We start from the raw sequence: 27,714 nt of genomic DNA on the forward strand, positions 1-27,714 counted from the left end.
ATGCCTGTGCAGAAAGACAAAGGCCTTGAAGAGGGCAGCCAAGCATCTGAGAGCAGGCACGACGAGGGGCTGGCAGCAGGAGGTGGGGCAGCTCTTGGTTCGTTCCCCTGCTTTTTGGCTCTGGATTTTTGGTGCATGGATTTTAACTGGGTACAGCCACTGAACTGTCTCACCCAGATTCTGCATTCCCAGGTAAATGAGATCTTTTCTGCCAGGCAGTGTGGCTTTACCCTCATATCTGGAAGTAAATAGCCGAAGCTCTGGTTCCTACCAGGAAAGGAATCTTCCAGAACCTGCCTGCTAGCATTTTGTGGGCCGGTAAGTGAGTGGGATGGATGTAAATGACCACAGATGTTTGAGCCTCTTGAGGGTAGAGCAAGTAGTTCGGGGCAGGAAATCCTCCTGCCTGGTCTAGCAGGAAAGGAATCTCTTTCCTGGTCTTAGCTCAGCAGGTCTGAAGAGTGAGATATTCTTAACCTTTGTGACTGACGTCTTTGAAAGTGTGTTCTAGAGTGGAGTATGCAGCTGGTAGGCTGAGCAACTACAGTGTGTTAGGAAACATGACTGGGTGAGTGGCTTGTCCTGGGTCATTGTGACTGGGATGTTGGTCAGCCCTTGTGGTGGGTGAGGGGAGTAGAGGAAGCTCTGTCCAACCTTGACTACTGTGGAGTCAAGGACTTGCCTTGTGGGTAGATGTACATGGGCTGGGCCTGCTACGTCTCAGCCCTATCCTGCGAGTGGGGAAGAAGGAGCCAAAAGGGTGGTGGTGTTTGAATAAGCTTCCTCCATGGAACATTTTGTGATAGCTTCCTGGAGTGTCCTCTGTGCTTCCCTACAGGCTCCCAGTTCCTATACAGTTGCCGACTTCTCCATTCCAAAGCAGGCCCCCTTCCTGGGGATTTCCTTGATGCGGTATGGGCCTCCACAGCACTGAGCTGGTTCTAGAGTTGGTGGACCATCAGAGAGACACCAAAAAATTTCTCCTGGGTTCTTTCTCCATTATCTTTCCCTCCTATCAGTCATAGAGAGGATCGTTATTGGAGATCTGCTGTTTACTAAAGTATTGGATGGAGCTGATGCCTGTTCACTGATGTTGCTGGCGCCTGAATGAGGGCGTCAGTCCAAAGGCAAGTGGGATATAATGCTGCTGTTGTGTCCTTGCTCCTCATACAGCCACCACTGTTTCACTGCCTAATATTCAGGAGCCTTTTAACTCTGATGTGGAGCAGCTGGTCCTGGGGCCTCCAGACTAGGGTCACTGGAAGATAGAGCCTGGCCAGGCTAAGTGTCCAGCAGAAAAGCTTTGTCATCTGCAGGATCACAAGGTGAAACTTTACAGAGCTGCTTGGGGTGAGTATATTGTTGCATATAAGGCTTTCAAGTTTCTTTACTGTCAGGGAACCTGCCTGGCCCTAAACAGTGAGCGCCATCAGGCCAACTTCATGTGCTTTAAGGTAAGTTGTGGAACCTTTTTTCTCTCTCTCTCTCTCTCTCTTCTGGGGGAGCATTAGGAAAGCACTAAGTGTTCAATTATCCAGGCCTGCTTCTTTTTTAGCCAAAGAAGTTATTGAAGGTAGCATAGTGTAATCTAGCACAGATGCAGTATGCTACATCTTCTCATGCTGTGACCTTATCCCCTATCTTTGTCCAAAAGAAACATCAGTTTCCTCAAAATTGTTCTGAAGTAGCCCTGATCCAGGAGATTCTCCCTACCCCTTCCTTCTCCTTGCCCATAAGTGTGGGCCTGTGGCTATCATAGTTCTGGATGATGAACACAAGATAAGGGTGCACCATGCAAGCACATCTCCAATAGAAAAGTGTGGCTGCTTTTTTTTATTATTATTGTTAGTTTCAGGTATATAGTACATTGGTTAGGCATCCCTGGAGTCTCCCCAGGGCCAATCCAATCTCAGGACGGTAGTGTGGTCTTCACAGCTCCAAGGGTTCTTCAAAGGGAGATGAGATTTGGTTTCTATTTCTCAAGCACAGTTAGAAGGATGGAGTTATAAGAGTAACCCCTCCTAGGACACTTGTCTTTGATGTGGGCAGAGGGACTTCTAGTGCTATTCTCACCACCTTTTCACTGGAGTAAGTGGGCCCTTATGTGTCTGCATGTCCGAATATTACTCTGTCCTAGAATGAGCATCAGCCATGCTCAGTACCACATTGTGGGGACACTTGAGTGAGCAAGGAGGAGCTGGAATTGGTATGTGTCTGCCCTTGGAATGGGGCTTAAACTATTACCGGCGTCGAACAGGGCTCTGTTTTGGACCATTTCAAGCTATTTCCCTGCTCTTGTCCTCTCTGTACCATAGGCCCGGACATGGTTCAAGGTTGGCCTGGGCCTTGCAATGTCAATTCCTTCCCACTTAGCATTCCTGGTCTCTCTGGAGTGAGAGTGCACTCTGTCCAAAGGAGCATCCTGTCACCGGCTAGCCGTAGGTACAGGACACCAAGGCCTAAGCTACGAGTGAGTGTCAGATGAGCTCCTGGGGATCACTAGACATGGAGAATGTCCCTCAAGACTGATCCTTGGTGGAGAGAGCCTTTGGCCTTGGTTAAGTCTCTCCTTGTCATTTAAGGAACTTACTGCATAATGACTGTTTAATTAGCTTTTTTACTATCTTTAATAAAACTCTTTAACTATAGTACCAGTGTTATGGGTCTCTTATGTTAGATAATAATCTCTTCATGTCCTTGAAAGTCTGAATCAGAATGTTGAATCTCAAATCTTATTGTCAAGGGTTACAAAAAAAAGAAGCCACTCAACCACTCTGCTGAAATAAATGTTTGTCCATTATGCTGTTTACTCAAATGACTTCTAGTTTAAGTTCTAAATTGTGGTCACAGAATAAAATATAAGGAAGTACTCCAGTGTGGATATAAATGCAAAAATTACTTGTTAGATTTTGGTGCAGAAGAGAAACTGAACGTTAAAGATGACACTGCATTTATTCAACGCCTTAACAATTTTACATTATCTGTCCTAAAATCCTAGGAAGGGAAAAAAATACATCGGTTACATTTGGAAATCTTAAGATTGCCATATTTAACTTGCTCAGCAGATGTTCCTAGTTCTCCACGTGAGCCTGTGTCTTGCAGCATAATCTGTGTAGTTGATCCTTGTCTCCCGCCTTTCCCAAGCTGTGTCTCAGCTATATGTTGAGTTTCATGAAGTGGGGATGCACTAACCTATTGAATCCTAGATTTTTTAGTTCTTCTGCAACTAAAGTTCTAGCAATGGAAGTAGTTGGTGCTTTAAACTTAAAGAATAGCAAAGTATACAAAGAAAAGGCCCACCTTCAACCATCGGTCCTATCCTGAGGTAATTACTGCAAGGTCTAACATGTGCCCTGCCAGACTGCTTGCTTTGTATACAAACGAAGCGTAAAAAAAAAAAAAAAAAAAAAATCTTGTAACTCTTTAAGCTGTTATGGAGACATTTCAAAATTATAGCACTTTATTGTTCCATAATTCATTTAACTGATTTCCTTATTGGTGGACGCTCAAAGGATATTTAGTGTCACATGCTGTTACAGTACTATGATTTTTTTTGATATTTATCTTCATGTACTAGGAGAATTTCTATAAGTAAAAGTGGTAGACATAGAGCTGCTAGTCAGAGATGTGAGTTGGTCTTGTTATACTATAGAACTTCACTCTAAAAATTCTCATCAACCATGAGTCTCCATTTCAACACTGTCACACTGGGCAAGTAAATTTTTGTTAATTTGATTATTTCATTGTAAGTTGCATCTCTAAGAACAAAAACTTGAATACCTCTTATAGAACATTTACATTTTTAAATTTCTTTATCAATCATTTTTGTGTTTTTTTTTTTTTCCTTATAGGAACTTGACAATATGGGGCAAATATACTCCAGTTTATCTTCTTAAAGTTTAAGTTATCTTTCTATATAGAGATTTTATATAGATAAGGCAATCACTGCCTCTGTGAGTTCTAGGTTACACATTTACATTTACTAAGTTTTCCCTATAAAAAGATTATATTCATTCTGCACTTTCTGGTTTATAGTTTTGTTTATTCGTTTCTTCTGAAATTCGTTTCTAAGTGGGGAGAGGTGGAGGTCTTCCAGACTCCTTTGTGTCTAGGGTTGGCTGTGTGATATTTTGGTCAATGTGATATTTTGGTATAAGTGAGAGTTGGCAAACTTTCCAGAAAAGCTTGACTTTGGAGCTGGGGACCTAGTGTATAGTAATAAAATACTACATTGATGGAGCAATGTAACAAAGACGGCAAAAAAGAAAGCTGAAATGTGCTTGGGTCCCTTAGGGCAGAGGTCGGCAAGCCTCATCTGTAAAGGACCAGGTGGTTACTGTCTCAGGCTTTCTGAACTATGCAGCCTCTGTCACATCTACTCTGCCATCGTGTTGTGAAAACAGCCATAGAAGAAAGGTAAACGAATAAGCAGAGCTGTATTCCAATATAACTTTAATTGTGGCACTAAAATTTGAATTTCATGTAACTTTTACTTGTCACAAAATATTGTTTTGCTTTCTTTACAACCATTTAAAAAGATAAGAGGCCATTGTTAGTTTCCGAACTGTATAAAAACAGGTGGTGTTTGGCCCACGAGTATGGTACCTTGACCTAGGTTATCATTGAGCAGGTGGGCCACTGTGAGTAACTACCTCTTCTGAACATGAACATGACATAATTTTATGTTTAATGAAGGACAGAAAGAACTGAATAAGTTCTCTCATGGGTTTTGTTTTTGTTTTTTTTTTCCCCCATTTAGGCCATGGCTATATCTACTTAGATTTAGTCTTGAGTGGTCCAAGTTGCTGTTGTAAATATGAAAGGTACTGTTAGCTGGGTTTATTTCTATTTCATCAGTCCATATTACTCTCCCTATCAGTAACTGAAACTATATGGACTCAGAGTGTTGTTTTTTCTCTAACAGTAAAGACCAACTCAGAATCCAATGCTTTCTGGTCCTTTGGAATGTTTCACTGAATAGTTTTTTTCTTCTGTTTGAATTAAGCAGTTATTAAATACTAGTGAGTTCCTAGAGCGTATATCATCTAGAACAGCAAGACAGTGTTATGTGCAATTAACTATTGGACAGTGGATAGAACCTGACTGCTAAAGCCAAATCTAAGTGGTTTGGATCTGTGTATATTTTAAGCATTGTGTTTTACAACAGTGGTGAACCCAGGAAGGAGATTCAAAGTACATTTAATCAACATCTGCAGACAACTTTTAAAAGAAAAAGCAGAGGTAGTAAGTGCTAAGACCAGGGCAAGAGGGGACTGTCAGAGCCTCATCCTTAGATCTTATATCCCAACTGGGAAAATAGGCTCACGGTACCATAAAATGTGCTCTGAGGAGGCATGCTGTGTGCTTTGGAACAACTTCTTAAAGGAGGTAAGGTCTGAATAACAAGGAGCAATCAAACCAGGTGAAAGAGAGTAGGGGTATCAAGATGTTCCTTGAGTGAACAATGTGGAAACCATGACGGCCTAAGGAGAAGAGAGAGTAAGAGAACTGATTTGGGGTAAGTGCAGAAAACTCAATGGAGCTGGATCACAGATTTGGTGAGGGAAGATGAGGTAAGTAGAGTAGGCAGATAAGCCCTGGAAGGAGAAGTACTGTCCTGAACAGAGCCTGTGGCATCATATATATTCAAATATTTATTGCTTCTCTTCATGAAAGGGATCACATAAGTCACATAATCTAACAGATCACTTCTCTGTGGTGACTTCTACTAAAAAAGTAATGGGGGTGCCTACTAAAGCTAAACATGTTGCATACCCTATAACCTAGCAATTTTACTCTTAGGCATACAGTTCACCAAAAGATATAGCGGTTCTATATGTAAAAACCTCAAACTGGAAACTACTGAAATGTCTATTGCCAGTAAACTAAATTTACTAAGGTACATTCACACAGAGAAATATTATGTAATGATGAGAATAAATAATGTACAACCGTCTGCAGCAGGAGTGATAAATCTTACAGACATGATGTTGAGGGGAAAAAGCCATACCAGAAAAACACATATTGGTGCAGTTCCATTTTTATAAAGAACAAAAATAAGCAAAATTAGCACAATACTGTATGATTCCATTTATATGAGGTACCTAGAAAGTCAAATTCATAGAGGCAGAAAGTATAATGGTGATTGACAGGGCTTAGAGGGAAGGGAATATAGGCAGAGATTGTTAAATAGGTATAGAAGTTCAATTTGGGATGATGGAGGTAGATGGTGGTGACGGCAGCACAATAATGTGAATGTACTTAATGTTATAGAATTGTATATTTAAAAGGTACCATCTTAACCATTTTTATGTTATATATATTTTATCACAATTAAAGACATAAACATTTATTTTAAAAAATGTAAATTAATATTGTTAGAATAATGTTACTGCCAGCTGGCAGGTGGGACAGTTGTGGCTAAAGGGAGCATGAGAGAGCTCTTGAGGAGTTAGGGGATGTCCTTAATCTGGGTGGGGTCTCATGGGTATGTGTGGTTTGTGAAACTTCATCAAGCTGTATGCTTGCATGGACTTCTGTCTGAATGCTATGTTCTAATACAATGTTATCCTGGAAGAAAAGGAAATGAGAAGTCTTAATGGGAAGAATTCATTTGTAATAGCCTACACTACGGAGTGCCAGGCGCAAATCATTCTTCTGTTTATTCATTTAACTCTCTTACAACACTCAGAGAGAAGTGCTGCTTTATTAAAGAGAAAACTGAGGACTAGCAGTTTTTTGAGAAAAGAGTAGTTTTTTTTTGAGAAAAGAGTAGTAGGGAAGTCAAAACTCTCCAGTCTTCTGGGTATACACTCTAGAGGTGCATTCCTTTGCCTACTTAGTTTGAAGTTTTCCTATTTTTACGTTAGAATTTCTAATTCTTAAAAATAAAATAAAATAAATTTAGAAAAAGGACTTGGTGTTAAAATGCATGTCTCTCAACCAGAAGGAAAGAAGAAATTCTCTAATCTACACTAATTGTAAACTTTCTCATTCATGTTAATTTCATGGTAAGCTGGGATCATACTATGGGTACTAGCTCTGGGTAGTTCAAAAGCAATCATGATATGCTTGTCTTTAACTAGGTAAATTTTTAAAAGAATTTGTAAATATTTTAGGAGACAGGGATCAAGCTAGAAACTCATTTGCAGAAAAAAAAAATTCAGTGTCTCAAAACATATTTCACAGATATTTAGGAAAAGGTACATTTTTTAAATGGCATATAGTGCACAATTTTCTATTAAAAATGATCTTTTTGTTCTTTCTTCATTTCCACATATTTTACGAAGGGAAGAAATATTCTTATAAGTTTTTTCTTCCGGACTATACCCTCCTGTGTCTGTCTTCTCTATCTGCCCCTTTATGTCCATCTTGGTTTTTCTCAGGCATGTTTGTTCTTCCCAGCTTGGTTTTATTGAGATTCACAACAACACCCCATCCACTTTAAGCCTCTGCACATCCAGTTCTCTCTGGCTGGCTGGTCAGACCTTGGAGCAGCCATGGGTGGGATCCTGTGCAGTTCAGAGAGGCATGTGTTCCTGGCTGGCTGTTCTGGGCCCTGTTCTCTGTCATACTCCATCAGATTTTTGAGACACCATCTTGCCTCAAGGATGGGATCTGGTTAAAATAAACAGTTTAGAACACTCTCTAAAAGAATGGTTATCTGGGGAGGTTGAGAAAAAAGAAAAAAGATAAAGGAAAGGAAGACAGGAAATGGGGTAGAGACAGGAGCAGAGGTTAGTTCTTATCACAGTCAAACTGGTACCTCTTGCTCTATATCAGCTAAAATATCTCCTTTGACCAGCATTTTACAGGATATCTGCTGGTAACTGCCACATATTACACAATCCTGAATTCAAGAGTGCCCATGAGAGAAAAATACAGTCTCTATTTGAAAAGACTCCCACATGAAGCCCATTGTGCTGTCCCCTAATTTTAGCTTGAATCCCGAATGGCATACAAGCCATTCTCCTGCTATGTGGAAATCTTCCATTTCCCTTCCCTACTGTGTCTTTGGTCCACAGTTATAAACTCTCTCAAAAAGTTGGTTGTGTATTAAAGTCTATAACAGTCAACGGACAACTGCTTGTTTATGGGGAATCACGGCAATTTTTGCTTAGGAAGACAATTGGGGCATTTCTTGTCGTGGAGTAGGTTCAACCGCTGGACTCTACAAACATTGCTTCATTTGTCTTCTTACATTCTACGGTCTGAGGTTGCCCTGAGTGCTAATGGTGAATTGAAACCTAGCACAGATGGTTGGTTTTTCAGTCAAGGTTCTTGGGGGTTGGACAATGGAAAATATGAAACAGTAATACTTTGTGAGGAACAAAGAAGCACAAAAGTACCCATAGCTCTGAGGAACAACATGCTATACTCAAAATCTACAGTAGACTTCATGAAACTCTTTTAGAACTTAAAAAAAAAAAAAAATAGAACACATGTTGACCAAACTAAAATCTACTGGTCATGATTGGGCAGTGGAATAAATATACTGATTGACATAACTCTGTTGGGATTCTTAGAGAATATCTTGCATAATGTTTTTCTACCGGCTCTAACTTTAACGTGATGGCTTTCTTCTTTCCCCAGTTTTTCAATAATAAAATGTGTAATGATATTTAATTTTAAAAGAGTATGAAAATATAGGAAAAATTAAAATAAGATATATTCTCACTGCTCAGATAATACTTTTTATATTAAAAAGAAACTGTCGATAGTGTATGGTTAAAAGGCTCAATTGAACAGCTTTAAACTTAAGTGAAAACTAAACATAACCATTGTTCATAATTATCAATCCAGAAAAAAGAAATTGTGTGTGTGTATCCACACACATATAGATATATGATACTCATGGAGAGCTTTAAATAGTATACTTAAATACCGCAACAATCTGGTCCACCCCCTGGTTCACTGATTCTTATTTTGATTTACTCCATGTCATATAAAACTGATTACATCTTATTTGTTTTATTGTGTCTTCTCCAGAAGATGGTAATAATTACAATAAATATATGATTTTATGAGTGATTTTTAATAGATAACATAAAAAGTTATATAATTTATAAATAAGGATTTCAGAATTCTCACTTTGTTTTTCTTATCAGTAAGTTATCCCTAAGTGACCTGCCTATCCAAGTTTAGATACTTTTGCCTAATTTAGTAACTTTTTGAAGCATTGCTTAACTCTTATTTTTCTATGTATTTTTAAAGGCCAGTTTGGAAAAGAAGTAGGCTTGAGCTGCTGAAACAATTTGTTCTTAATTCTGTGCTAGTTTGGAACTGCTTTCTGGAACCAGCAGGGTAAACTGCGTCCATTTTGCTCAGTACGGCCTCATTGATATTTGGTCCTTGGAAATTTTTCTTTTGGTCTCTGCTACAGCAAAAAGTAAATTAATAATGAGATGCAGACACATTAAGCTGAAAGTCCTTTCAAGGGAACCTGTACCAGCAATATTGCAGCTTCAGTTCTTACATTCGGCTTAAAGGCTCAGATCCTTGGGGGATGCAAAAAACTACAGAAACCTTCCGTAGAGGCTGGAATCAGTTTCAGGTTGTTCAAACGAGATCATCATTCTTACTCCTGGTTTCCACCAGAGGCAGAGCTGAAGGTTGAGCTATTTAAAGCTTTTCTTGTGACCACATAGATGTTAAACTGTCAGAGATGGAGTGAGAGAACAGTGAATTCATCTCAAATAAAAGCTCCTTTCCGCGAGTTTATCAGTGAAAAGTAGCAAAAGTTTTACATTGACTGATGCCTCTGTGAACTATTTGAGGTAGAGATAAACAACTGAAATGGGAAGATAAAGACTTAAATAGGTCAAAAGAAGTATTTTCAGAATTTTATTCCACATGTGAATATAGAACGTGCAGAAGGAAGTAGTGAATAGAAACAACAACGATACATCATTTTAAGCAAAATACCTAAGTACATTAGTTTGGGGCCGTATTTTAATATGGTTTTACTGGTTAAGACATCAGTGTGGTTTTCCCTGCTGGCAGTTAGAAAGTCTGAGATTTTAAAGAACTGAACACTCTTTGTGCAATAAGATCCATGTAGTAAGAGTCTTCCACAGACTATGTAATGTAACATTTAAAAGACAGAGGCTGTAACTCCTGAGGGTCAGCTACCTCTCAAGATAGAGAATGGCTCTCTATCCAGGAGAATACACTCCTAAGAAGCCAGCAAAATTCCTTCCAGGTAATTTTGGGGGCAGGAGGGGTCTGATGAATTTTCCTTTCTTTCTTCTTGAAAATTTCTGAGAGGGTAGGTTCCTAGGAATGATGAATAGTGATTTTGATCATCCTTTTTCTTTTTTTTTTTTTTTACCCCATTTTATTGTTAAAACCACAGAAAGAGTGCTTTCCCAAGCTCACTGAAACAAAAGAATAGAACATGCTTTTACCAAAGGTTTCTTGAAAACTTTGGAAGCGGGTGGTTATTCAGGAAAGTGACTTAAAGTCATTGATGACAGAACAGAGAACCAATGAGAAAGAGAAGAGCAAACCTAGCACAAAAGCTGTGGGTGCTGCTGGATGGAATAGGAATCACTGGGGAGCTGAGGGGATGCGGAAACCACTTGAGAGTCCATTTGGGAGCAGTGGGTGCTCCTGGCAGTGCTTCTCCATGGTGGCTGTTAGGCTAAGTTGAGCCCAGGGCCATTCAGATGTACTTACATTATAATCTCGGTAGGGAGGGTTTTTCTATTTAAAATCCTCTGCAGGTAATTTTAATGTGCAGCCATGAAATCAGCTTCTGAACAGGTAATTGATATATGTGGGGTATGAGGGAGTGACTATTCCAGAAAAGATTTTGTAAATTCCAGCATGGAAACCCTCTTAGGTATAACCTTGGGTAACACTCCAGGTAATGCTACCTCATGGAGTTTGTTGGGAAGATAATCCTTGTGGTTGAGCTCAAATGTTTGGAATCAAACACACTGGGTTCAAATTCTGCTTCGCCCATTTACCAGGTGTGTGTCCTTAGGCAAGTTGTTTAATTTCCTCAGCTTCCCCATTTGTAAAATGGGGGTAATAATACTTGTAGGGAAGATTCAGTTCTATGCCTGCCCTCAGCATGCTGCTTGGCATGTGGAAAGCATGCAAAAATTGCAGTTGCCCTTCTTTTACTTCCCTCCACCTCCTATTGTGGTTATTACGTTTAATGCCTGACAAAATATATAAAACCTAAATGTAGAATTTTCTTCCCATTTCCAAACTGCCTTTGTTAATGCCCACCACAGGATACCAGCGGACTGTGGAACATTATGTTATATGATATACATGCTATATAATGTATAATGCCTGCTGCCTGGTTTTTTTCCTAAATTAAAATCTTTTAACATAATGTGGGCAGAATATGTGCAAGGACTAAATGCTGATTGTCTGGGTGAGGTTTAAGCCAAATAAAATGTAACACTTTCTAGAAAGAAAGAATTATGATATCACCTTTACCTAGACATTAACCGAATGTGCTTAACACATCACATGGACGGCCCAATTCAATCTGTAGAGCATCCCTTTGAGGTCATTAATAGAGTTGTCTTTGTTTTTTAGATAAGGAAATGGAGGCTTACAGAAGTTAAGTCATTTGCTCAAGGTCAGAGAGCCAGCCTAAGGAGGAGGAGGAATGGCAGTAGCCCTGCCTGTAACCTCTTTACAAGCCTCACTTGCTATCAGTGGGTGTCAAGTTCAAGGTCCTCCAAGGCAGACTGGCTACCATAAGGGAACATACAGCAACAAGAAGACTTTTTCTCCAAGTTGCTAAATATCAACTTTCCTAATGTATGAATTACTGCTTAGTGGCACAGTTCTTACACTGTTATTTTGGGGCAAAAAACACTCCTGTGGTTACATTGTCTTCATATACCTGCACATCTCTGTGAACTGTGTAAAGGGAGAAATAGAAGGCAATGAGATGTTCTGAGAAAAATTACATCAATTTTATGTTTTAAGGTTTATTTTCTTCTGATTATAAAACAGGTACAAAAATCAGTATACAAAACAGCATATATAGTATCCTGGCCTATTTTAACATGAGCATTTATCCATGGAAATCTACAAAGGAAAAAAAATCCAAAATGTTAACACTAAAATGTTCACAGTGGTTTCTATAAGGTGGGCTTAGGTTGACTATTACTTTGTCTTTATGAACTTGTCTGTTGTCTGAATGTTTTTTTCCTGATGGTAAGTGTTTATCACTTTTATGATCAGAAAAATAAAAATACATGCACACTGTAGAAAACTTGGAAAAACTCAGAGAAGAATAAAGAAGAAAATAACAATCATCTCATTCCTAAGACTCAGTTAAAAATGCTAACATTTTTGTCAAATTTATTTCCAATCATCATACCATATTTTAGAATGTTTACAATTTAAGGACTTGTCTTTTATTTTTGTTTACATATTATAAACATTTTATTTAAAACATTTCTTAAGCATTATTTAAATGGCTACATAATAGATTGTATGTACAACTTAATTATTGTCCTGTATTTTTTCTACATTTTTATAGTGTTTATCAATGATATAGTAAATATCTTGGTCCTTATTTCAGACTGTTTTTTAGATTCCTAGAATTACTGGGTTAAAGTAAATGATCGTAATTTAATTATCTATTGCTATGTAACAAACTAATCCAAAACCAAATGACTTACAACAGTAATTTATTATTGTCTCTCATGATTCTGTGCATTGAATGGGCTGAACTTAGCACTTCTTGCTTGAGATCTCGTGCAGTCAATTGAGAGTCATCTGAGGCTTCACTGGGCTGGGCAATCAACAGGGCTTCTTCATGTACATGTCTGATGTCTCTGTTCCTCCACATGGCCTTTCTCCAATGAACTGACCCGGATTTCTTTCATGGCACTCAGGGATCCAAGACATAGGAAGGAAAGCTGCCAGTCCCTTCAAGGCAAGGGTCCAGAGCTAACACAAATGTCATTTTTACCACATTCTGTTGTTTAGAGCAGTCATAGGCCAGCCTAGATGCAAGGGCCTGGTGGAGTAGATTCTACCTCTTGATGGAAGAATGGCATGTGCCGGTGGGGAGGGAAGGAGTTGATGGCAGCCATCTTTAGAATCAAGCTGCCACAGATTATTTTTGAAAATGTATTAAAGCGTATAGTTTGTTTTAAAGATGTATTAAAGAGTATAGGACAGTTTTAAACAAATGTGTGAAGTAGCTGAATGCTCGCTGAATTCCACAGAAAGAAATTTCTGTCAGAAATTTTGCTAATGACCCTTGAAGGAGGATGAGTGAGGGAAGCAAGCCTATCAAGGCTTGTATCGTTATCGCCCAAAGTCCAGAGTTTACATTACAGTTCCTGATTACTGTTATACATTCTGTGGGTTTTGGCAAATGTATAATATAGTATCATACAGCACAGTGTTGCTGTCCTAAATGTACAGTGAGGACACTGCTGAGATGGAATGCTAACTAGTAAGAGTTACTGTTGAATGATTTGTGCCTCTGGCAAACACTGAACTTTCTCATTCTCTGAGGTTCAATTCAGGCTGTCCCTGGCCAGTCTGGACCTCCAAGGCCAAACCACAACCTGGACAGAGGTGCCAGGAGGAGGGGTGTGAGGAATGCTGGCAGAGAGGTGTCCTGGGTCAGCCCTGGAGGGACAAGGACAAGCCGTCACTGTGAAGGGACTTGAGATAGAGAGGGCTATAAGAGGAAGGAAGAGGGAGGCACAGAACAAAACGACTAACTGGAGACAGATCTCCAACTCTGGCCTGAAGATACAATATATCTATAATGTTTAGCAGTGCTGGACATGCATCAGCTGTTACTGTCATTCTGGGAAGGGTTACCATTTCACTTGGTGTGAGCCTTTTACCCAAAGACCAGAAATCTAGCAGTCAGCCCTGGGGGAAACTTAACCACATAGTATTACAAGGCCTAGAAATACTTCAGGAACGGGAAAAAATGAGGTCTATGCTCATCTTTCATCTGCCTCAGATGCACTTCTGCCCTTCTCATATCACTCGAGTTTCCCCCTTCCCCTGCCTTTTATTGGATGTGATCCCTCCTCCTTAGCTGTCCCAAACCTGCTCAGAGGCAGAGGACAATCGTGCTTGAGAGTGTGGCTTCTGAGCTCATTGCCCTGATTCAAATGCGGGCTCCACCACTTACTAGCTGTGACTTTGGGTAATTTACTTGGCTTCTCTGAACTGAAGCTCCCTCATCTATAAAAGGAGGATTTAAAGATAATCTCACCTCATTCTGTTGTGATGAGAATTGAATGAGTTAATGTACGTAGTTTCTTAGAATTATGGGTGGCACACAGTAAACTCTCACAAAGCATTAGTTGTCATTTTAACATTGTATCAACTTTTTAAAACTATTTTAAAAACTTTTTGTGTGTTAAATATTTTTAGAGTAGTTTTTAAATATTATTTTTTAGAGCAGTTTCGGGTTCACAGCAAAATTGAGCAGAAGGTATAGAGATTCCCATATATTTCCTGCCTCCAAATACGCACAGCCTTGCCCACTATCAAAATTCCACACGAGAGTGGTACCTTTGTTACAATTGACGAACCTACAATTGATATATCATTATCACCCAAAGTCCATAGTTTACATTATGGTTCATGATTGGTGTTATACATTCTGTGGGTTTTCACAAATGTATAATATAGTATTGTACAGTATAGTTTTGCCGCCCTAAAATCCTCTATGCTCCATTTGTATCACTTTTAATTACAGCTTGCCTCAAATTGTAGATAATAAAAACATTTCTTGAGTATGCTTTGTTTTCCGTTATGAACTAACTAAGCTGATTTCCTTTATGTGAATTGTACTTGCTTCACAGAGCCAAGCACAGCGCTTAGCAAAAGAAGATGAAATAATTGATAGATGGTCAGATGAATGGATCTGACCTGTGGAGGGGTATACAGGGCTCAAATTTCCATGGGATTTTAATTTTTAAAATACTTATAGTATTTTCCACATTTCTTCTCTGAGCATATTATTTTTATAATTAGAAATAACACCAGAGGTGATTTTGTGGCTTTTTTCAAGACCTTAAACTTGTTCTCTGTTCCTCAGCCCTTTGTTTATTAACTGATTCTTAGCCCTGGTTCATCTTTTGGCAGTGAGTACCATGTTATCTGTGGCAGGAGGCACTGAGTTTTCTGGTTAGTGTTCACTTGAGTAGTGATTCTGGGCACAGACTTTGGAGTCAGATGTTTGGGTCCAAATCTTGGTTCTTCCCTTCCTAGCTATGTGAGCTTGGGCAAATTACTTACTTCTCTGTCATCTGTAAAATGGGTATGATGATGGTAACATGCTCACTGAGATAGTGAGGAGTTAAATCATGGAAAATGCTTAGACAGTGGCTAGCACATAGTATATACCCATAAGTATTAGCTCTTGTTTCTGTCATACACTAAAGCTTGTTAGGACACCCAGAATCAGCCCAGAGAAGTTTCTGTTTCAATTAAGGATGGTTGAGGGTCTGTTTGTGTCTTGCCTTTTTTTTACTGACACACCCACATGCTGACCTAAAGAAGTACAACTCTGACAAAACGAGCTGCATTTTTAATGTTTATACAAATTTAACTTTAGATTTCTGCTACCTTTGAACTAAAGCTCTCTTGTAATACAATAAACATATCAAGAAAATAAAGATTAAAGATTGAAAGACAAGCTAAATTGTAAAGGGGGAACCTGCTCCCTCCCTTGATGCTCCTTTCACCCTTTAACAGTAACAGCAAAATGTCATAGGCAAGACCGGAATGCTAGTTGGGCCATTTCTGAGAGCGTTAGATTAGAGGTTGCCCTAAATCCCAGCTCATCTTGGCATGAGGTATAAGAGTGTGTGTGGTTTCAGGATATCACCTCCCAGCCAAGGCACCAATCATTAGATTCTTCATTGTTAGAGAAATATTCAATGTTGTGACTTCTCCCAGTAAAAGGCAAGACTCAAGTTAAGTCTAAATCCAAACTTCTTAGCTTATTATTATGCTTCTGTTAGCCTGAGTTTTCCTCAAAGTTCCTATATTTAGCAAGGTTTGATTTGGTAAGTACAAAGATCTCAAAGCAAAACAATCTTATTTGTAAGAAATGGCTGATGTGCTCCTATATGAAGAAGTCTTTATTCATTCAACAAAAATTATGAGCAGATACTAGGTTCTAGGTGCTGAGGTAGGTATTGGGTATACAGAGGTGCACAGGCCAGTGAAAGTTTCTCTCCTCATGTAACTTCTAGTCTGTCAAGAGTTAATGATTGACTAGTGAGTTTATAATGTCCAGTGCCTTGGCATCAAGAGATTAAAGTCCCATACCCTTTGTCTTTTACTAAAATTATGGAATTGTTTCATGTGATTTGAGGTCAAATCTCAACTAGGAGTGTCTAATCAACTTTCTCTATTCCCTCCCCTCTTCACAAATCCCTCTCTCCAGATCCTTTGCCACATTGCCTTCATGTTCAAAATCTGGGAAAGTGTTTTTTTGGTGGATATATTAGTCTGGATTCTTCAGAGAAGCAGAACCAATAGGATAATTTATTATAAGGAATTAGATGATAAGAGATACAATTTATTGTAAGGAATTTGATTGTAAGGAATTGGCTCACGTGTTTATGGAGGCTGAGAAGTCCCAGCATCTTCAGCTGGCAAGCCTGGAGATCCAGGAGAGCTGATGGTATAGTTTCACTCTGAGTCTGAAGGCAGGAGAAGATCAATGTCCTAGCTTGAGGAAGGTCAGGCAGAAAGAATAAATTACTCTGTCTTTGTGTTCTATTCAGGCCTTCCATGGATTAGATGAGGCCTACCACATTAAGGAAAGCCATCTGCTTTGCCCAGCCTACTGATTCGAATGTTAATCTCCTCCAGAACACCCTCACAGACACACTGTCATAGACATGCCTAGAATATTGCTTAACCAAATATCTGGGCACCATGTGGCCCAGTAAACTGACACATCAAATTAGCCATCACAGAGGTTCTTCAGTCATGTACCCAAATTCTAGCTGCAAGGGAGGCTAGGAAAATAAGTATCTGGTCTTTTAAGCTCATACAATGAAAGATGAGTTCTGTGTCTTAAGATGATAGATTTCTCAAATCTGTAAAGTAAATGTCAGATCCTAGGTGATTAACAGTAATGTTATTTTTATGTTTCTAGGACAGTGACATGGTCAATGCTTATTTTTAATTGGCTTTCTGAGGACATAAGAGTGGGCTAAGAGGTCAGGAACAAGGCAGGAGAGTCACTGGCAATTGGCTGGAATCCTGTACTGTTGGTCTGTACTTACTAGCAGAAGCTCTCTTCTCCCTGAGTGCCTGAGAGTGCTTCCCTTCATGGCCTACCAGGCCTCTTACTGCTCTTATTTCCTTTGATTGCAGCTAGAATGTTCTCTGAGGACTGGCAGAAAGTGCTTTAGTCTAAGAATCAGGATATCAGCATTTGAGTTGTAGCTCTGTCACTTAATCACTGTGGGTATTGAACAAGTTTCTCACTCAGAGTCTCTGTTTCTTTATCTGTGAAACAAAACTATTGGATTAGCATCTCTAATCAGGGTGCTTTGGGTTACAAATCAGAATACCTAAGTAAAAATGACTTTAAAAACAGAGACATATTATGTCAAAATCAAAATTCTGGGCTCAGAGTTATTTTATAGATTGATTCAACAGCTCATATAATCAAGGACGCAGATCCTTTTGTCTTACTGTGCTGTCATCTTTAGCATGATGTCTCTCTTGATGGTTGCAAATGGCTGCTATAGTTCCAGGTGTCAAGAGTACCTCAGATCAAAAGAGAGAAGAGGGAATTACTTCATCATGAGTTTTTTTGTAGGAAAGAAATCTTTCCTAGAAGACCCCACCAGATTTCTCATTAGATCCCATGCCAAAGTCCAAAGGAAGGTGGGCAATGACCATCAGGCATTTGAAGCCTCTCCAGTATGAATGAAAGCCTCAGCTCAGTGAGAATAAAGACCTCAAAATCCTTTCCATTCCCAGCACTTGTGATTCTTTGGTTCCATGATGGTCTTCGTCAGTGAAACCAAGGACCACCAGGCTTTGGTACTGGTGCTTGAGTGTTGAGTCTTACATGACTTTAGAAAGATTACAAACAGTGATCTTGACAATACTCTGCAGAGCCTTTGTCACAGGAGAAGTAATAATTGCTTGTTTGTGGGTATACTTTCCTTTCATTAAATACAGAAACATCATATAGATATACCTGACACATTCTTCCCATGAAGTTTGTATTTCTATCTCTTTCTATATTGCATCCTTTTCATGTGGCAATGTCAGAAGCATCTCATTTACCCTGATCATAGGTTGGGTTTTGTGGGAACCAGGAATTAACACTTGTAGCTCTTTGTAGTAGAATTTTTCCACAGAGACTTGCCATCAGTTCCACATGGCATCTTTTCTCTTATAGGCATACCTCAGAGTTATTATAGCTTAGTTCCTGAGCACCAAAATAAAGCAAGTATTGCAATAAAGTAAGTAATAATCTTTTTGCTGGTGAAGGGTCTTGCCTCCAATTTGTAAAAAACAGCACATTTACTGCGATGCACAGTAATGCGAAGAGCAATAAAACAAGGTATGCCTGGGTTTGCAAATTTCTGGGATTATATCCTTTGCAGCTGGAGCTTTCCATATTGGATTTGCCCAAACCTTAATTTAGGAAGAAAGTTTGATTAGCATTCCTTCAGTTATGAGGCTTTTATAAAGCAAAGTGTTTTCTTGGCACCTTTGTTAGATTTTTTTTTCTTCCTTATCCATGTGAATTTCTTTAGAAGCAAAAGAAGAAGAAAGAGCTGAACTTCGAAACAGACTTACTAAGAAGATGATTGTGAAGTACCCAGTTTGCAAAACTGAGAAAATACAAAACTGAAAGTATTATATCAGTATTTGAGTATTCTGAATGCCTACCATTCATGTTCGATAATTCTAGTGAAATGCTTAAGAATCTGTTATGAAATTCTAGTGTCTCACTCTCTGGTGTAGGCCTGGTACTTCAGTGAGTTAGAGCATAATGCTAATGAGGTGACATGGCAGGTACTGGCCCTGTTTGAGTTACTCAGCATCATTCAAAGAAATTCTGTTACTTTTGCCACTAACTAAACTTCTAACCCTTGTGAATTACTTGTGAATTTTGTGCTACTGCTCAAAATAGTACTAGTTGAGGACTGTGAGTAATTACTACAATATCGCTACTCAAAAAATCTTCAAAAACATGGTACCTGATAGGCACTTGATGAATATTTGTTGAGTGATTAAGCAATGTCTCATTGTTATACAAAGAATACATTTATTCTTCCTGGAAGCAGTGATTTATAGTGGGAAGAATACCAAATTTAGAGTTAGCAGCCAATCTTGCCATTTTGCCAGCTAAGTAATTTGGGATAAGATTTTAAAAAAAAAAAAATCTCCCTAAGGCTCCATTTCCAAGTCTATAAGATGGGAAGAACTGTTTGTCTGGAAGCAGAATTATGGGAGAATTAAATGAGGTGACACTGTGCAAAAACACAGGGCCCTGCTGGTTGAATGTTGGTTGAATTGAATCCAAAATTACTCATTCTCATGAATGAGTTTGTCCCTAATTTTAGTCTTTCCACCAATAATTTATATATATGTATGTGTGTGCGCGCATGTGTGTGTATATATATATATTTCTCTGGATTATCTAGTATCCTTCTCCCCTTAAATATAATCAACTCTTTTTTGGCAAAGTATAGAGCAAGCAAAAATAATAGGAATATCAAATACTAAATGTCACTAAAAAGGATTAAGACAGGAGTAAGCTCATAGAGCAGCCCCAGGCTCCTGGGTGTACGCGGCAAGAGAGGCAGAGCATCCAACAATAAGTTCTCTGGGTAAGGAAAAGTGCAGCTTTTCACAGCGAGCACAACTGATTATAATTTTATGTCATCCTCCCATCAAGGGCAGCCTCTTGGCAGTTAGCTGAGCTGACATTATTATTATTCTTGATTAGATTAATATGAAAAGTTATGACAGATGCTGAGATGCTTCCCTTCAAATAAAATTAAAAATAGCATCTAAGGAAAATGGAGGAGATACAACTGAAGGGGCCAAAAATCAGCTGATTTAGAAGAAGCCACTCTAAACATATGCTCAGCCTCTTAAGAGACTGACAGCTCCAGTATGTGACAGGCCAGACTGTCTGAGAGCTGCCCTTTCTCTTCTGCCAGACCAGATGATGATCAGTAACTGTCACATGAATAGGCAGAGCTGGGCCTGGAGCTGAAACTGCAGTGAAGGACACCAGTCCCAGCCAACAAGCCTGCAAGGCAGTAGAAGAATAGAAAATGCAAATGTTCTGGGTCTCCTCAGCCCTCAGTGCAGAATTAAGGACCAATACAGTCATCTGTTTCAAGAAGATAAAGAACTGCTTTTAGGAAAAGATGGCAATTTCAAAATTCACTTAGAAATGTTCTTATATTTCAGAAGGTTTTGATGTCCAATGATATTTCTATATAATTTTCAGTTCTGAACATTTTAATATTTGAAAAATAAAAAAACCTAAATCTTTCTTGATTTTGTTTAACTCATTTTGTCAATATCCGATTTCTAAAGGAGATAAGTCTTTAAAACAAAATTTTGAAACCCTCTGAGATATCAAAGGTGATTGAAAATAAGATGAAAAAATTTATTTCCATGGTCTCACTCTCTACCTAGTCCAATGTTTTCTTACCTTAAAATGTGTTGGCATTCCAATGTTTTTGTATATACTAATGAGTTATACCAATAATGCTCACCCAGTTTACACTGATCTATTTAGTAATGAAGAAGACAGTCTTGTGATTGTCCCGCCATTCTGAGCACCTCTCAAAGAACAGCCACTATAAGTTAGGCTTGGCCTCTCTTGAGTCGGGACAGGGAACAACTTGCTTTGGGGTCTACAAATCTGAAGAGAGTAAATGCTTCTGTTTAAGCCTCCACATATGGCCATATTCTCCTACCACGTGGCCCAGCAGATTCTTTACCCACTAAATCATCTGTAGCAACAGATGTATCCTGCAACTGCCAATAAATATGTGTGAAGGAGAGGGCTCTCTGAAGAGATTTCCTGTGTTAAAGCGGTTGCTACAATGACACTTAAACTTTTTCATCTTAGAAATTATTTTTCTTTGTAATTGAATTTGAGATGGAAGTCAGTGATAGGCGTTCCTCTTAGGAAATACAGAGTGGCACTAAACTAAGTCCCAAAATCAAGATTGTTTCCCCTACCTCGTGAATTTTATTTTTAGTTTTCTTTTTTTTAACTTAGCAAAAACACTTTATTAATTATTCAGTGTACTGAAAAGCATACGATGTGTATTGTCCACAGCATACATTGAGCATAGTGCTAGGATCATTCTCTTCACTGTTGTGATTTCAGACGGAAGTTCGAAGGCTTCATAACTAAAAGTTTTGCCACTGAAGTTTGGGGACAATAAGTAAATAAGATGTTATAAAATATTTTGTCTCCAAAAGAGAATCTGACATTCTAGCATTTACTGTAATATTCTTACCCCAGCCAAAATGTAAACTTCATAATGTTCATAAATTGGTGGACTTGTTATAGAAACTTTTATTTTCAAAAGTTAGTTAAATTATATGAGTCTAACTAAAACTTAGCCAAAACAAAATCATTGATAAAAAGATGCATGTTTTTGAAAGATTTATTTTATATTTTATGTATTACTTTAAAAGATTTCTCATTTGTAATTTATTATTTTAAAAAAGAAATATGTTTTAAGATGTACAAACAACATAGGAGTAAAAAGTGGAAGTGCATCTTACATGTATCTGAAACATAAAAATTTATATCATGTTAGCATTATATAATATAAAATAAAATAAAATGCATGTATAGACTTTATAAAAATGGAATTATATAATATATAATATGTAATATGTAATATTATATATTATATATTATATATAATTATATAATATATAAAAATGGAATTATGTAATATATAATATATAATATTATATAGGTGTCTAAGATGTAGTGAAGTGGAAAAGCCACTTGCTTTTTCCACTTCACTACATCTTAGACACCTTTCTTTGTCAATACAATAAATAGGTAGCTAGAGCAAGCTTTTCCACTCTCTTCATTACTGAATGAATATTCATTTAGGTAGCATAAAATTTTAATCTAACTGCTATTAATTGGCATTTGGTTTATTGTTACTCTTTCATAAATACAAACACTGCTCTAAAGAACATTCTTGATTCTCTGCAAAATAGAAATGGTTCTCTGCAGAGTAGAAAAGCTGCTTCAAAGCAAAGGTTTATTTTAATTTTTGAAAGATATTGCACGTTGCCCTCTAGCTATGTACTGCATTGGACGCCTCTGGTGCCCACCTCACATTTTGGTCTGCTTTTTACTCTCACTATTGCTGCAGCTTTGTGCAGCTGTCTACAGCCTGGCAGGCCCTCACTGGAGCTTCAGTCTCATATCATTATCTCTCATTTCTCCCCCAGGGTTTCTCATAAGGGAAGCCTATGGGACCCTGATCAGCTTTTACACATGCATAAACCTTGAATTGTTAAAAAGCAATGAGGACAGGAGCTGGTGGGTAAATGTTCCCTCCCCGTCTCATTCTTCAGGTGGGCAATTGTGAGGCACAGTCTATGTAACTCCTCAGAAGGTCCAAGAGAGGTACAACCTGACTGCCCACAAAAGTGGTGACCAGCTGGAAAAGGCTGCCCTGAATTGACTTTCCCTTTCCCCTTTGCACTCCCCCACTCCTGTTCCCGTCTCAGGCTCTGCTTTCTGGGAGGACCTCAACTAACACAGGTACAGATTAAATTCTGCCAATGGTGACTTTCTTCTTGTCCTCAGCCACACTGGGTTATCCACCTTTAAAATGTTCTTAATCTGATAGAAAATAAATAAATCTCACTGTTTTAATTTGCATATCTGATTAATAGTAAGTTAAACACACTTTTAAATATCAGCAAGTAAAGCACAATCAAAAATTAATTATCTCTTCTAATGTTAAAATCTTAAGGAAAAAATACTGTTACCTCTTATCTTTTTCATCCCTAGATAAAAGTAGTACTTTCTCATTTTCACATAGTAAGCAACACGACAAAGACAATAGCAAGGAAATATGACCTGAAGTCTGTTCCCACTGCGTGATAGCCCTGGAGATGTTATGACAAGACCAGAAAATAATAGCTACATAATTTGAATTTGGGCCTTTGTCCATAAGTATCAGACTTTCATAAAATGTTAAAGCTGAAATAAATGTTAAAGCTGAAATAGATGTTAAATATCATCTAGTTCAAGATCCTTCCTTTGAAAATAAAGACACAAAGACCCAGGAAGGGGAAGTGACTAAATGATTCATCTAATATGACATAGACTGTAGAAGTGCCAACGTGGGCCTCCTGACTCTCAGTTTGGTGTTTTTCCTACTAAATCGTGCTGCCTTTTCTTCAGAAAATGATTATTTGGCTTTTCTAAAACATCCTCAGTCCTGGTGTTTGACAAGACCTCATTTGCTATTGAAATACAATGAGGTAAGCAATGTTATTTCTAATTTCACCATAAAGACATCACAAAGAACTATTTTTCAAGAAAAATATCCAGAGAAGTTATAACTTCATAAGCAACTTCACAATGTTGAGCTTCTGAAAGAGCTTTCCAATGGCTCCGAAATTGCCATTTATTATTAGAACACTGGGATCCTGGCATATATCACTGTTCAGAGGTGACATAAAATATGAGGCTAACGCAAGTATCTAAAGTAAAAAACGAAATAAAACTGACAGTTGCTAATGCAAAATCAAAATCAATAAATGGATGAGAGACCTTAAATTTATTAGAAGCCTATAGCTACCAGCAAATAAATAAAGAGAACTTTGTATCTTTGGATATGTTTGAGATTTACTTTAAGTCTTCATATGTACAGTTTTTATTTATTATGATAAAACTATTTAAAATAATGAAAGTTTTAAAAAGTCATTGGATGTGATTTGTATATTTAGGAGAACTGAGTTTTAAATGCACAATTTCAATTCCTATTATGGTTAATTAATCTATAATAAATAACTCTGCAAGTTTGTTTTAGCCATATATATTTCAGCACAGAGATGAGCTAATATTTGTAGGTCACCTACTTAGTGCTATGTACTTTACATAATTTCAACTTTATTTTATTGCCAGTTTCTGTCGTAGTTTGAGTTCCCCTAGAAGAAGACCTGGTGACAGGTCCAATGCCAATAGTTGATCTGGAAAATAAAGGAAACACTTGCAGGGAAGTGGAGAAGTGAAACAGGGAAGGCAGCTAATAAAGGTTGTATTTCCAAGTTGATACCACTGTGAGTAACTGGAGCTTAGCCCTGCTGGAAAGATAATCTAGAAACCATTGTAGAAGACAGTGTTGAGTTAGATTACCCAACAGGTCAGAGAGTTGCTATGTTAGTCAGTGTTTTACAAACAGCTCTGAGAGAGGTTTGGAAACTTACTAATTCTAGTGGTATAAATACTCCCACCTTTGCCAATGTTCCTGACATTAAGTTACTCCTTCCTTTGCAATTCAGTCTTTCTTAAGTGGTCCCATAATGCTTTCTTCTCCTCCACAGTCTGGAAGCAGCCGTGACCAAACTTGAAGATGCTCTTGATTAACTTACGATGAATCTTCTCCAGGTCCCAGCGTTTGGTCTGTACCAGCAAAGACTTGTGGAGGGTGAACACTCTCTTCTTGGTTTCCGCCACACAGCCTTTCAGCCTAAGTCATTGGTCATTTCACCGTAGTGGACAAAGACATCCTGGGAAAAGGCAACCATCATGACCAATTTTAAGCTACCAATGTGACATCACTGAACTTATAGTTGGGAAGAGATGTGCACTTGAGGTTCTCATAAGTTGGTACAAACCATGTGCAGTATACCACTGCAACTCCCAATTATTGCTTAAGGTTAAGAGGTACGGAGCCCACTTCCAGCTGGCCATACATACAGTAAGCCACTTAGCTTCAGAGGCCAGAGAAATGCAGTTGCTGGCATGGAAATCTGATCGGTGTGCTACAAAGTAGTGGTAAGGGTAAGAGGATATGGGCGAGGCTCCAACAGTACATCCCCATATTAATGATGACTAAATTGTATACAGCTTGCCAAAGGTTATATAGCTAGTAATGGAAGAGCTGAGATTCAAACACAGACCTGGCTGATACTGAAGCCCTCTTGTCTCTAAGTCATGCTGCTTCTCCCATAGAAAGCTGTAAATATCACAATGCATTAGTGAAAAAAGAAAATTATATTGTATTGCTTAGCATAGAAGAAACTACTATAACAGATTTAAACAAATAATGGCTTAATACAATAGATTTTTATTCCTGGGAAAGAATTCAAGTTTTTTAGAGGGGCTGTCCTCCATCTAGACATTCAGGGGCCCTTTCAGTCTGTTGCTCTGTCATCCTATGGGGCATTGTAATCATCTGTACCCAGCCAGTGACATTACATTAAAGCCATGGCTCATTCTACTCGTGAGAACTAGTCACATGGGCATACCTAGCTGCAAGGCAGACTGGGAAATGTCTCTAGCTGGGCAGTTGCTCCCCATCTACAGCTATATAGTAATGGTTGGGGAGAGGGAATTTGATGGGCGGCTAGCTATCTCTACCACACCTTTCCAGAGAATATTTAGGCTAGATATCCTTTTTCATTTCTTTATATAATGAATTTTAAGATCTATAGTAATTCAGGGTAAATTTTTATATCTAGTATACAAAGATTTTTCAAATTTAAGATTTGAAACCGCTTGGAACTTTGGTTTAAAAAAATAATACAAAAAAATAATAATACAGAGTGTAGTACCCCTTTCCCCATTCAAAGTGGTGTGTTAGTAAAGACTCACATGGTAAAATTTTCACTTGAGACGCTTAAAGCATTAGAGAATAAAAACTGCATTGAGGCAAGAACTATTAAAAGATCTCATATTTTTATGTTCATTAAGAAAATAATAACATCTAGCCATAGGAAAATAACAAAGATATTTTTATACATTATATTCGTAATAATAAATATAGCAACTTTGAGGTTAAAAGAATGGGCCATGGAGCCAGAGTATCTAAGTTCGAATCCCACCTCCACCACTTCCTGGCTGAGTAACCTTGCTTAAGTTAATTAACCTCCCTGTGCTTCAGTTTCTTCATGTATAAAATGATAATAATACCTATCTCATATGGTTATTGTGTAGATTAAATAAGTTAATATACATGAAGCATTAATCATTGTACTGGCATATAGTAAATGTTCAATAAATGTTTATAATTATTCTTGATAATTTTTAACTCCTTTTGCTCCCTATAAACTTTTCAGGATTCCCTTTGCACAAACTTTCAGATTTGTTTTTTGTGTTACTGATAGTACACTCACCTAGAGATGTTCTTCTCTCTCTTTATGGGCTTCTATCAAAATGTTCAATGCCTTTTTAATTGATAACTCCCAGCATTACCCTTACCTCCTGCCACGAATAGTCCCTTCTTCCTCACAGAGGTCCCTGAAGTACAGTTTTAAGGCCTGAGTTTATCACCCCTCATCTTCCTTAAACTTCCCTGAGGCATCATTGCAAAACTTTCTGCTCCTTTTCTGTCATTCTCATCTCCTTTTTTGATTCCCACTCCCAGTTCATTTTTATTCTCTACCTCTCCTCCCTCCTTGTCTTGCTCCCAATTATCCCCAACAAGAGACTATTAGACTATATAAAGAAATAAGATCTCACATTTTCTAAAGGGAGTGCACAATTAAATTTGCAAATAAAGTAGTATCATTTTAAGGAAAGAGAACTCCCTGTTAGGAAGGGAATGTTGTGACAGACGGTCTAACCCTAAGGAGTCTTAGACAGCTGGTGTTTTGTAACCATCTAAATCAACTATTAACTGGGCACTACCACATGCGAGCCACTGAGCTAGCAACCCTTGGGAGACAAGGATAACAAGAGAAGATGGTCCTTCTCTCCAGCATCTCATAAATGGGTGGAAAACGTGGACATGGATTAAACTGGCTTTAACACAAGGCAGGTTCTACAAGTTCTTCAAGGAAAAGGGCACTCACTGTCTCATTTTCTCTATTCCCAGCACCTACAACAGGGCCTGCCCCTTAGCAGGTACTTAATAGTACCTCCCTCAGACTTGGGCAGAAGGAGGCTCTGCCGTTGGCACTGTGCTTTAGAGTACACCATGTGTCACAAATTTGGAAAAACAAATTTATTAAAGAACACACAGCAGCGCCAGTCACTTGGGTCTGGTGCAAAGTGCCGGTTCAGCATGACCCATAACCCTAAACATCTGCTCTCTTGTCTAGCACTTTTCAGGCCCTAGGGAAAGAAACACGGCTTCATATGCCTTGTCCCATGGCCTTGACTGTTGTTGAGAAGCTCTGTGGCTGTGCTGTTTCTGATGTTGGAGAACAATATCACTTAGGAGTCCGAGAGGATCTTACTAGTAGAATGTTTAAGAGAAGAAGAGACGAATGAGCTAACTTGTCAAATCCATATCCTCAGATTACAGGAATGCAATGGATTCCTAAATAACGACTTAGTCATCTGCTTCTTTTTGTATTCCATTTCATGAGTCCCGAGCTACTCATCTATCAGGGCAATATTCACAGTAGTTGCATACAAATGCTGAGGAACATTTTGCAATATTAAGTAATGTGTATGACTTATATTTGTATTTATGTAGGTATAGACAAAACTTGCAAAGTGTGTTGCTATTCCTTACATTGGCAAAT

At 38.3% G+C, this 27,714-nt stretch overlaps 1 protein-coding gene across 1 annotated transcript; it reads left to right on the plus strand.

Annotated features, from left to right (window-relative positions):
* On the plus strand, positions 1–27,457 carry LOC120608143 (uncharacterized). Its single transcript, XM_039869901.1, is given in 4 exon segments — positions 1–82; positions 1,174–1,454; positions 1,738–1,844; positions 27,286–27,457. Coding segments are annotated over 4 exon segments (642 nt in total).
* Positions 27,458–27,714: the final 257 nt, after the last annotated feature.

This window comes from Pteropus medius, unplaced genomic scaffold, assembly GCF_902729225.1.
Source record: "Pteropus medius unplaced genomic scaffold, Ma_sr-lr_union100, whole genome shotgun sequence".
In the NCBI taxonomy this organism is placed as follows: Eukaryota; Metazoa; Chordata; class Mammalia; order Chiroptera; family Pteropodidae; genus Pteropus; species Pteropus medius.